The following is a 12,540-nucleotide window of genomic DNA, read 5'->3' as shown; positions in this document are numbered from 1 at the left end:
CAACTCTTTGATTCTATGGAGTCCATAGTTTTGTTTGTTTTGATGTTTGTTCCTGTGGGAAAACTATGTAAATACTTTAATTTCAATATTTGTGAAGAGTGGACCACTTTTGGGAATCAAGACATTTTTCACCATTCCTCCTAGGATTGTGGAAAGCATGTCAGGGTAACACACAGCCTTCTCCAAGTACCAGAACTGTTAGTCTTTTAGATAATGGATGTGGTTTTCTGCCTCTATCTAACATTTTAATGAGAGCTTAGAAATATTACTTCTCATACTACTTGATTTCAAATAATTATTTCCAATTATTTCTGTTTTTCATTATAATTCATTAATTTTTAATTATTATCATTTTTTATTTATCAACTTTGTGAATTGCTTTCAGCATTTCCCCCACTTTTTGCAGGGAAGGAATAGCACTGTAGTTAGAAAATGTATCTGATTCTTAGAATTGTAATTTCTCAACTTTGAATGACAGCTGTTTAGAATGTGATCACTCTTAAGATGCTGGAATGATTTGTTTGTAATGGGTCCTTTTAAAATACCCTGAAGGCCAATGGTTAAAAGATGGGTAATTTAAAAATGAGCGAATACAATAATATATCTAATCCTTGCATAAGATATTTGCTTGCAACTTCCCTTTCCTACCTGTAAAAACACTTGGCACTCGCTTCATGGATGTTAAATATATGCCTGCACTGATATATCTTTTCTCACATATGTACATTTTATCTTGCTCACATTCACACCTTTTCACATCCTCCTTCCTCCTTTCTTCTAAGGTGATGTCAAAGGATGAGAAGAACACAGTCGGAAAAATCTCTAAGCAGTGGACCGGTTTCGTAAGGGAGGCATTTACAGATGCTGACAATTTTGGCATCCAGTTCCCACAGGACCTCGATGTCAAAATGAAAGCTGTCATGCTTGGGGCTTGCTTCCTCATTGTAAGTGTAACGGTCTTTTCGGCTTTGCTATTCATAATCTTATTATTTATCGAGATGAAACAGATGCCCATATAATTTGAGGCATAGATCAGGCCCATAACGTTATACAGAGCAACACTTTCAGCCCTTTGAGTCTATCTGGTTCCTTATATCTGGAGAGAATGCCATGTAGATATCATAAGTGATTAATTAAAAGAGATGGGGTTTGTTGACACTTGCTAAAATTACAGTAAGCAACTTAATATTGACATTAGTCATTAGTTGCATTGCTGTAGCTGTCAGTGGTTCTTAACCTGTGGATGAGGGACCACTAGTGGGCCACGAGGACGAAAATCTGGTTCATGAGCCTCCTTTTTATTTATTTGTTTCTTTATTTATTTCCACTTCTTTTGCACCACTTGCCATTTTTTTTCCGGTTGATGACCAGCCCCTTGGATAGACCACATCAGCTCTAGATTATTAAATATGGTTTTCTGTGGGTGAGCAGATGGCAACTACTGGATGGCATATGTTCTTTATCAGAAACCAGAGCCGATGTGGTCTATCCAGTGCAATTTTCTGAATCAGTGCCCAAATAACCAAAGCAAATCTAAAGTTGACCAAAAACTGATTTGTAGCCCTTTCGGTGCTAATGTTGGAGAGTGGTCCCTGGTCAAAATGGTCCTTGGTAAAGTGGTCCCTGGTCAAAAAAAGGTTGGGTACCATTGCTCTAGATAATATTTACAATTAAGCAACCCAACAGCCAGATATGGAAGGGAACCATCCAATTTCTGACTGTCCAATCATATAAATGGATAGCGAAAATATGAGGAATTGGTGTATATACTCAGGCATAAGTCATCCTCATATATAAGTCAAGGAGCAGATTTGGGGGCCAAAATTGTTGATTTTGATATGACCCATGAATAAGTAGAAGGTCATTCCATAGAGAGAGGGAAAGCACCAGTGCAAGCCATACCTGGTCTTCCACTATTTCCCCATAAGCATTCAAAAAGGTCAGAAGTGGTGCCACAGCAGAGGGAGTAGAGGGGGTTGATGCTTCTTTTAGGTTCTCCCTTTTAGGTCTTCCATCATCCAATGAAGGGGGTTTCTTCTTTTTATATATAAGAGTTAAGGCACAGTATTCACATTGACCTGTGAATAAGTTGACTTAGGTTTTTGGGTTGATTTTTTCTACTACAATTTCAAGACTTACACATGAGTTTATAGGGTTAATGCAATTCTTCAGATGACAGAGTTGACCATTTCCTAGGTTGCGCTTGGACAATACTATTAACTCATTAGCTGTGTGAGTTTTTTTTTCCTGTAGAAATGCTTGTTTTCTGTCAAAACTGTTTTCTTATTTGTGAGTGGAACAATCTCCCAGCCAAACTCCTTACAAAGATCTAAAACAGCCAAAATTTTAAAAAGCCAAAAGGGGGATACTATGAAGGAGAGATTAACTATATAATATTTCATTTCTACAAATTTGTGCCAAATCCATATTTTTTCCAGAGTACAGAAATACTCTAAATTCTTGTGCAAAATTTGGATATGTTGAAAGTAGGTTGATAGGCATATGAATTTGGATTTAATTACTATTGTATCAGTACAGCTGGCTCTTGACCATATTTGTCAGAATTTTACTTTGAGATTTGCAACAAAAATAGGAACACTCCCTACTTCAAACATGTTTTCAAGTTTTTCTGCTGTAATGGCAGTAAGTTGCATTTGTGAGTCCCAATTTATTTATTTATTTACTTTTTAGAGCCATGTCCCTGTGTTAAAGCCATCAAAATTAAAATAGAAAAAACTTATATTTTACTTTTATTTTCATCAGTTACTATTTGTTGTTGTTTCTTCTTTTGTAGGACTTCATGTTTTTTGAACATGGACAAGATCGTAACCAGAGAGCTGGTGTCTGGTAACATGTGGCCTGTACACTGCTTCAGAGGAAAACACTGTGTTAATTCTGTCCTTGCTTATCGTAAATGAAGATTCTGATAGTTTTTTTTTTCATTTTAAAAATTGGTAATGTGGCTACATCTTTTGCACCTGTAGCATTTATTTATGAAAGCTGCTCTATACTTGTTTATATAACTATTTTTATATGTCCAGTGTATTCATAATAAGATGGATCCTTCCTCTTCCATATGCAGCGTCATGGAGCCATTCCACATATTGAAAAATATTGTGCCTTGTGACTTTAAAACCAAAGGCTATGTCTGTGTTTTATATGTACATATAACATAAAGTAAACTTTTATGATATTGCCTCCAGCAGTTTATTGGAATCAAATAGCACCTTACTCTACAGTGCATATGGTGTGCATACATCTATAAGGCTCTTTATCTCTTTCTCTACCTCATGCATGCATGCACACACACACACAAGTAAAAATATTAAACTGAGGGAAATTGCAGTGACAATTCTATGAAGACATGTATAGCAGTTGTTGTTTATAATTATATGGCATTGGCATTTTTGTCAGTATGGGAAAGACATCTTGAAGTCTTGCTCTTCCCACAAACTCTGGTGGGAAGGCTTTCAGTTATTTTTCCTTCAACTTAAATGAGAGAGGTAGCTCCTCCACACTATTTCCATCCTCTTTCACATATTGAGTGATTTTATTCATTTGAGAATAAAAAAAAATTCTAGGACTTTGTGCTAGTTCCCTTCTTTCTGGACAGGAATTCTACCCTGAGTTGGGAAACAGATAACATTCTAATCACCGAGGTCTCTTTGGACAAGGAGTGCTCCGTGGATGAGCATAGCATCTTTGACATGTTTTATTCTAAAGGAAGGTTGATCTACCCTTGCAAGAATAATATAGTAATAATAAAATTTTATTTCTAAACCATCTCTCCCCAGAGGGACTCAGGGCAGCTTCCAAATACAAAGGCAAATATTCAGTGCAATATGTAAATATAAAAACACAGCACAGTAAAATAGCAAATCATAGTTAAAAGAAGACCAGGCACTGTGCTAGTTCAGGCAGCAGAGCTGCATGTCAATGTTTTACTTCACAGAGCTTTGGTTACATGGATAATTGATGTTGATTACTTCTAATTCATTTTTGTTGGGGGGCAAGTTCTCCATCCAGACTGCTGCTGGTGGGTTTATATTTATGTCCAACAGGCTGTGACAAGCCAGGGGGGCAAAGGTGAGTAGGAATTGGTTTGAGCAGTTCCTCAGCTAAATACTAGACCAAGCATGCATACCTGTGGCAAGCTCCAAAGAGGACACTAAAGGAGACTACTGAATGTCACCTATGGGAGAAGAGTGGTAAATAAATATAATATAATATAATAAAGTGTGTTCATGCCATAAGTAGTCAATAATAATAATAATAATAATAATAATAATAATAATAACAATAACAACTTTATTTTTGTACCCCACCTCTATCTCCCTGAAGGGATTCGGGGTGGCTTACGTATGGCACAATGTGCCAAGACAAAGCAAAAAATAAACACAGTACAATACAATAAAGTAAAAATGATAGCATATAAAATCAACAGTTTAAAACTCATAACAATGCCCAATGACTTATGATGACAAATTGACATGGCCAAATTGTAAATAAGACAAGTGAATGGGATAGTGCAAATTGTAGCTAAGGAATAGGGCATGGGATAAAAGTGCAGTGCTGTATCGTTGATTGCGAACCATTGGGCTAGACGTTATCAAAGGCTTGTTTAAACATCCAAGTCTTCAGATACCTACAGAAGGAAGACAGTGTGGGGGCCTGCCTAGTCTCCCTGAAGAACGCGTTCCGAAGCCGGGGAGCCACCATCGACAAGGCCCTCTTCCTCGTCCCCACCAACCACACTTTTGACAGTGGTGGGACTGAGAAGAGTGCCTCCCTGGCATATTTTAATGCTTGAGCATTAAATTGTACATAGAGGGATGCAGTCACAAAGGTAGACAGGGCCCCAAACCATTTAGGGTTTTATAGGTAATAACCTGCACTTTAAATTGAGACCAGCATCTTATCGGCAGCCAGTGCAGCTGCTTTAATAGGGATATTGTGTTCTCCATATAGCCAGCTCCAGTTAGTAATCTGGCAGCCAATATTTGTACCAATTGTAGTTTCTGAGCTGCAATTAATACAAATAATACATTCCTCTTTGTCTTCAGCATCACCTGATACCCATCGGTTCAGTTGTGCAATTGAGAGGGTTGCATCCCCTTCTCTGCCCTGTCCCCCAAAGCCTAGGAAAAAACCTCAGTAATGTTTTGCTATAACAGAAATTGCAAAGTATTCTGGTATCCACAGCCCCCCACTTCCCGCTTCTCTGGGAGGTGAGGGCAGGCTCCTCTCAGTTCCCTCTGGAGCCTTCTCTTAATTCTCCAGTCAAGTTATTTTCTCCTGAAGAGTTTGCTGTGTTCTTAAGGAAGGTGGAAAACACTTGAATAGGCCCCTGGAGAGTGGGTCTCACTCTCTGATGAAGGTGTTGGATAAATTTCCAGAAATCACAACCCAAAAATAAACAAGGTGTGTCTTATCCCCCTTTCTTGAAGTTATGCAGGTACCATGGTGGGAGAATGGATTCACTCATGTACCTCAGGACTGTTCCTTTCCTCTTGAGGTTATAGAAAAATGAAAAGTCCCTCTTATTGATACCTTTGTTGCAGCTCTCATGTCAACTGTGTTACTCCCCAGAGATAGTTATGACCCTCCCTCCAAAAATGTGAAGGTTAAAAAGAGTCTTTCCAGTGTAGAATGCATCTTGGAACACCTTCTATGATATCACTTTTTGCCAGGACAGCTAAGTGGGCCAAGAAATTCTGCAAATTTCTTCTAAGGAGGTTCGTATTTCACAGGGCATTAGTAAATTGGTTAAAGCATATTTTATGGAGGATACCAATACTGACTCTGCAGTTTTCATCTCAGGCCATTGTCACTGGTGTGTCCTGTATTAATTTAAGTACCTATTTTTTAAAAAATGATCTAAATTGTTTGGGGAAGCTGTATATGAGATTTTTATGAAAACTGGGGGTAAGGGGAAAAAAGCACTGCCACCTGCTTCCAAGAAGAAAAGGGAACATTTCAGGATGCAGCCCCAACACTAAACCCATTTTGACCAATGAGCCACATCAGAAACAACATCATTATCCCTGTTTTAATAGCGGACTTATGCACCCATCCACTCCACAACACAACAGAAACAACCATGGATGACAGTCATCTCTATTGCTCATGGTGGCTGCCATTGTGAGTTGGGAAGACCTCTTTCAGTTTACCCACCATTGGGAATGAAACCTTTCTAATGCTTCTTTTCTATAAACAAAGCAGATTTTCTACACAAGCTCCCAGACTTGTTTATTCAGATGCATCACTCTCTATATGCTTCCGATCAGGACCATAGTGTTGCAGCAGACAGCAGCCTGTCCGTTGGGACACAAATGGAACGGAAGAATGACACTAGGCTAGAGCAGAGTTCCAAGTTCAAACTTTACTGTTCCAATGGGAAAGGGTGAGAAACCTCAACCCAGGAGCTGAATCAAGGGGTTTCCATACACCATGATTTAAACAGAGCACATATTTATATACAATTGCTTACATAACTTGTTGACAAAGATCAATTATTAATACAAAAAAAAATCTTAATCATCTTGATAATCATTTAGAACTTCTGAAGTCAACATGGGTGGTGTGTTTTGGGTCATATTCCAATATCCCCTATGACTTTATGCTGGTCAGCAGTTCTGACATGTCCGGGTTAAGTAATTCATTCTTCATATTTCTAAGGAGTCATACCTTCTATATAGTTTTTACTGTAATTACATTAAGATAGCAGGTGAGGTTCCAATATTCAGGTACTATTCTGACCTTAGTTGGGGGTCATTGGGCAGATCATGTTTATTGTCTTTTATCTATGTCATATGCTTGTTTATTGATATCGATTTTGTCTAAAGTACAGAGCCTTTGGTTCCCTAATCTGATAATAACCATGATTATCTTATTCAGTGAGAACAAGTTGACTGGGTACTAACCGTAGAGGTAAAATCAGGTTATATGGTAGAGTCTCTGTATTAGTCTTTTAATAAATCTTTAAAGGGTGCTGCCTCAATAGAACCAGTTCCTTCAGCCCAGAGATTTTTTATTTGTCAAAAAATGGGGAATAGAGGAATAATAGGCCCATTAGACACAATAAAACAGATTTAACTGAAGGAACATTTCATTTGGAGATTGGTGTATCATTGACTATCAAGCAAAAAGTGGGTGCTAGAAACAATATCATACGAAAGTTGACTGGCACAGCCTGGTGATCACAACTAGATATAGTGAAGACATCTGCCCTTGTGCTTTGCTACTTCGCTCCTGAATACACATGCCCAGTATGGAATAATCTCACCACGTTAAAACAGTGGATGTGGCTCTTAATGAGACATGCCGCATTATCACAGGAACACTACCTGATATCTGCAGGGAAGTAGCAGCTAGCAATGAAAGGACCAAGGTACTGACATTTCTGGCCCATCCTCTGTTCAGCAATCAGCCAGCATGCCAATGACTTAAATCAAGAAACAGCTTCCTAAGATCTACAGACGCACAGTGGTGGGCAAAAACTTGGAACCTCAGTCAGTGGCTGATACCAGGTGAGAAACTTCTTCCTGGGCACAGAGAAGACTAGGCAACTAGGAAGGCACTGAACAGACTGCACTCTGGTATGATGAGATCCAGAGCCAATCTTAAGAAATGGGGCTACAAAGCAGAGTCCATGACATTCGAGTGTGGAAAAGAGCAAACCACTGACCACTTACTGCAATGCAGTCTGAGCCCTGTCACATGCACAATGGAGGACCTTCTTGCAGCAACACCAGAGGCACTCCAAGTGGCCAGCTACTGGTCAAAGGACATTTAATAGAATACGAAATCTGCAAACTTTGTGTTTTGTTTGTTTGTTTGTTTTTAATGCAATACAACTGTTTTGGTTCGTTCCTGACATGCTAAATAAATAAGCCTGTACCAACCAGATACCATTGGCCACTGTACAATTCAGACAGGGCCAAGGGATTGGACACACAACATAGAATTTATCCTTTGTCTCTGAACAATATTGGCATGCTCCTGACATATCTTGTTTCAAAACCTGTTTCCTGTTTGCTTAGAATATGTGGCTGTGGGTGTATTTCTGTTTGGGAAAGTTTTAAGCACACACAAAAAAATGTGTAACTCTTTTGAATCTTGTTGATAAAAAATGTCTGTGGCAGACTTTTTGTGTGTCTTTTCAGCAATTGTAGTTAAAAATTGTGCAAAGTACAGAAGAAAGGAATTACTTTCCTGAACAGATTGGTAAAAGTTGTTGTGCCTTCATACAGCATTTTATGAAGCATTATTGTTAATTTTAGCGTGCCAGCTTAGTCATTTTGGCTTCTAGGGAAGGGATAATTCAGGCTTTTCAAACATTTTGGCAACACACTTTTTAAATAGGCATTATTTTGCAACATGGTAATTCAATTTTACCAGCAAATTGGAGGTTAAACCAACCCCTTATAAGAGACACAGAAGCATACATAAATTCTAATAATGAATGGTATGGGACATACCATATCTCATAGAAACCATTCACTTATCTTTTAAAAAATGTATAATGTGTATGATTATTTTTTATTTTGTCATGTCAGGAGCAACCGCTCCTGTTGTGAGAGAATTGGTCGTCTGCAAGGACGTTGCCCAGGGGACGCCCGGATGATTTCTGATGTTTTTGTCATCTTTTTGGGAGGCTTCTCTCTTGTCCCCGCATGAGGAGCTGGAGCCGATAGAGGGAGCTCATCCACCTCTTCCGGGATTCGAACCTGCGACCTGTCGGTCTTCAGTCCTGCCAGCACAGGGCTTTAACCCACTGCGCCACCGGGGGCTCCAATGTGCATGATAATAACCTACATTTCCAAGATTATTCTTCTTTCTTATTACATTTGTATGACACACCTACACTGCAGTTGACACACTAATGTTTTATGACACATTTTGGGAAGCTGTTCTAGTCTACACAGACTAAAAATAAATTGTATGATCCCACCACATGACATCAAGGATAATTTATTTGCAGCTAGCTGTCTCTAGTCATGCTTTGCTGTGGCCTCAGTCTGGTTCTTTCCTTCCTTACCTCTTTCCTTCCTTATCCCTCTCTTTTTCTGTCCCTTCCCCTTTCTCTTCTTCCTTCCTTCTCTACCTCTTTCTTTCCTTCATTTCTTCTCTCCTTCCTTCCCTCTTTCCCTCCCTCCTTCTCTTCATCCTTTCCTATATCTCTTTCCTTCCTTCCTTCCTTCATTCTTTCTCTTTCTTTCCTTCCTTCCTTCCTTCCTTCCTTCCTTCCTTCCTTCCCTCCCTCCCTCCCTCCTTCCTTCCTTCCTTCCTTCCCACCCGCTTCCATTCCTTCCCTCTTTTTCCTTTCCTTTTCTCCTTCCTTCTTTCCCTCCCTTTTTCCTTCCTTCCCCACTTTTCTTTCCCTTCATCTTTCTCTCCTTTCTTCTCTATCTCTTCCTTTCCTCTCAAAGCTGGTATTTTTCCCTTGTGCAGGAGGGGGCAGGGTCAGAGGAGTTGTTTCCACATATGCACTATATCATCATTTAGGTTTTGGGGTTTTTTAAGCCCCTTCTACTGTGTTTTTCAGTGTTTTTATGAGTGAAGGTCACTTCTTGGTCCGTTAGGTGTCTTCTGGCTAAATTACATCCTGTAGTGTTATTTCATCCTATAATTTGAGTTATGTTAATCCCACAAACAAACATTACATTTTTATTTATATAGATGTATTTCTCTGGATTTGAATTTGTTTTTGTAACTTGACTTTTATCCCATAGTTTTATAGAAAAATTCAACCTTTAGGTATGTAGCTGGTCCTCCAGGCAGCACTGCTTTGCTGGGTAGTTGAGAAGAGTTAGTTGGTGGTTGGTGGGAGGTTCTTTCCTGGGATGATTTTTGAAGAAGGTGCATTTATGAAAATACATTTACTCACAGGAATGTCCCTTCCCCAAATGGTTGAGAGCCTACAGCCTTGTGGCCAAAAATAATGTGAAGGATTGGAAAAGCACACACACATCCCAAGCAGAAAGACAAATCTGGCAGCGAGAAATGTGTGGCCACTGCAGGACCAATGTGGACTGGGAAAATGCAGTGCCAAACAAAATGCAGTGAAGATATAGGCAGACAGCCAGAAAAATACTTTTGCCATCTCAGATTAATTGCCTGCTAATGGCGTCAACCATGGGAGACAGAACTTGTCTGGTTTACATTTACTTTCCAATATATCTTAACTTGTTTTACAAAATCAGGGCTGGTAGAAGATACACTGTAAATATGTCATCCTGTTGTTATGGGTTGTAAGGGAAAGGATTAATGTCCCAATGACCATTATGTACTTCTGTTCTCATTCAGACCCTGAGATCCTACTGAAGAACCATTAGCCCATGATGCTATCCATATTTATAATCATCATCATAATTACCTTTATTTCTAGACTGTCCTCTCTCCCTGAAGTGACTCAGGGTGGTTTACAGACACAAAACAGATGGCAAATATTCAATGACTCAAATGAATAAAAACACATCAAAATAATACAAGATAATGTACAGAAACAACAGTAAACTTGCAACAAAGAATTAAGCAATGAGATGAAAATGATAATTTAAAAATCCAGTAGGACATAATAAACTAAAATATGAGTAAAACATTACAATATTTATTTATTTATTTCCATTATTTCTATCCCATTCCTTCTCAACCCCTGAAGGGGGAGTTGGGACAGCTTACATTTGGCGGCAATTCAATGCCACTGCATATAACAGAGCAATATAATAACAATTAAAACAATAAGTAAAACATTCATTAAAACAGTAAAAACAGTATTAACAGCTGTTATCACCATTCCAGTCAATTCCATATCCAAAGTGCTATCTATGCCTGTTGTTCAAAAGCCTGGTCCCAGAACCATGACTTCAATTTTTTCCTAAATGACAGGAGAGACGAAGCCGATCTTAATTCGGTGCGAAGTGAGTTCCACAGGCGGGGGGCCACATGAAGCAATTATGTGCGGTCATGTCAGACAGGATCTCATGTAGATGCTTCAGTACATTGTATGTGGAATTCCTCCTAGTTTTGTCTGCAATGTTAAAATTCACATACAGTAGAGTCTCACTTATCCAACCTTTGTTCATTCAATGTAGAATTATAGAATCATAGAGTTGGAAGAGACCTCATGGGCCATCCAGTCCAACCCCCTGCCAAGAAGCAGGAATATTGCATTCAAATCATCCCTGACAGATGGCCATCCAGCCTCCAAAGATGGAGCTTCCACCACACCCCAGGGCAGAGAGTTCCACTGCTGAACGGCTCTCACAGTCAGGAAGTTCTTTCTTCCTCATGTTCAGATGGAATCTCCTTTCTTGTAGTTTGAAGCCATTGTTCCTCGTTCTAGTCTCCAGGGAAGCAGAAAACTAGATTGCTCCCTCCTCCCTGTGGCTTCCTCTCACATATTTATACATGGCTATCATATCTCCTCTCAGCCTTCTCTTCTTCAGGCTAAACATGCTCAGCTCCTTAAGCCGCTCCTCGTAGGGCTTGTTCTCCAGACCTTTGATCATTTCAGTCGCCCTCCTCTGGACACATTCCAGCTTGTCAATATCTCTCTTGAATTGTGGTGCCTAGAATTGGACACAATATTCCAGGTGTGGTCTAACCAAAGCGGAATAGAGGGGTAGCATGACTTCCCTAGATCTAGACACTATGCTCCTATTGATGCGGGCCAAAATCCCATTGCCTTTTTTTTGCTGCCACTTCACATTGTTGGCTTTTGAGCCAGGCGTGCCCCATTCTGTATCTTTGAATTTCGTTTTTTCTGCCTAAGTGGAGTATCTTGCATTTGTCATTGTTGAATTTCATTTTGTTAGTTTTGGCCCATCTGTTTAATCTGTCAAGATCGTTTTAAATCCTGCTCCTGTCCTCTGGAGTATTGGCTATCCCCCCCCCCCCCCGCCCAATTTCGTGTCATCGTGTCATCTGCAAACTTGATGATCCTGCCTTCTAGCCCTTCATCTACGTCATTGATAAAGATGTTGAACAGGACCGGGCCCAGGACGGAACCCTGTGGCACTCCGCTCATTACTTCTTTCCAAGATGAAGAGGAAGCTTTGGTGAGCACCCTGTGCTTCCTCTTCACCTTGGAAAGAATATTCTGTATTATCCAACACAGTCTGGCTCCCGACCAAATCCACACCAGTTTCAATACATTGTGATGTTTTGGTGCTAAATTTATACAGTAATTACTACATAACATTACCATGTATTGAACTGCTTTTTTTTGTCAATTTGTTGAAAAACATGATGTTTTGGTGCATAATTTGTAAAATCATAATGTAATTTGAATTTAATAGGCTTTTCCTTAATCCCTCTTTATTATCCAACATTTCCACTTATCCAATGTTCAGCTAGCCCATTTAGGTTGGATAAGTGAAACTCTACTGTATCAGTTTTCATTTTGACTGTTGCTTTCTGTACTTTACTTTTAAGTAACAAAGAAGGTCCTTTTGCTTGGAGTTAGAAATTAGGGTTTGTATATCTTGTGGTGGCCTTAAGGCACCAGATCCATTCTGGTTTTGAAAACTAAACAGG

At 39.3% G+C, this 12,540-nt stretch overlaps 1 protein-coding gene across 1 annotated transcript in view; it reads left to right on the top strand.

Annotated features, from left to right (window-relative positions):
* Positions 1 to 3,191, top strand: part of LOC132770620 (phospholipid scramblase 2-like) — a 29,601-nt gene extending 26,410 nt beyond the window's left edge. The window contains exons 8-9 of the mRNA XM_060767763.2: positions 783 to 944; positions 2,795 to 3,191. Of these exons, the coding sequence (XP_060623746.2) occupies positions 783 to 944; positions 2,795 to 2,851 (219 nt within the window). The 3' untranslated portion in view covers positions 2,852 to 3,191. The remainder of the gene's footprint in view (positions 1 to 782; positions 945 to 2,794) is intronic.
* The last annotated feature ends 9,349 nt before the right edge of the window (positions 3,192 to 12,540 follow it).

Source organism: Anolis sagrei, chromosome 3 (assembly GCF_037176765.1).
Source record: "Anolis sagrei isolate rAnoSag1 chromosome 3, rAnoSag1.mat, whole genome shotgun sequence".
NCBI lineage: Eukaryota > Metazoa > Chordata > Lepidosauria > Squamata > Dactyloidae > Anolis > Anolis sagrei.
The sequence above is the reverse complement of the archived record's forward strand: the minus strand, read 5'-3'. Positions and strand labels throughout refer to the sequence as shown.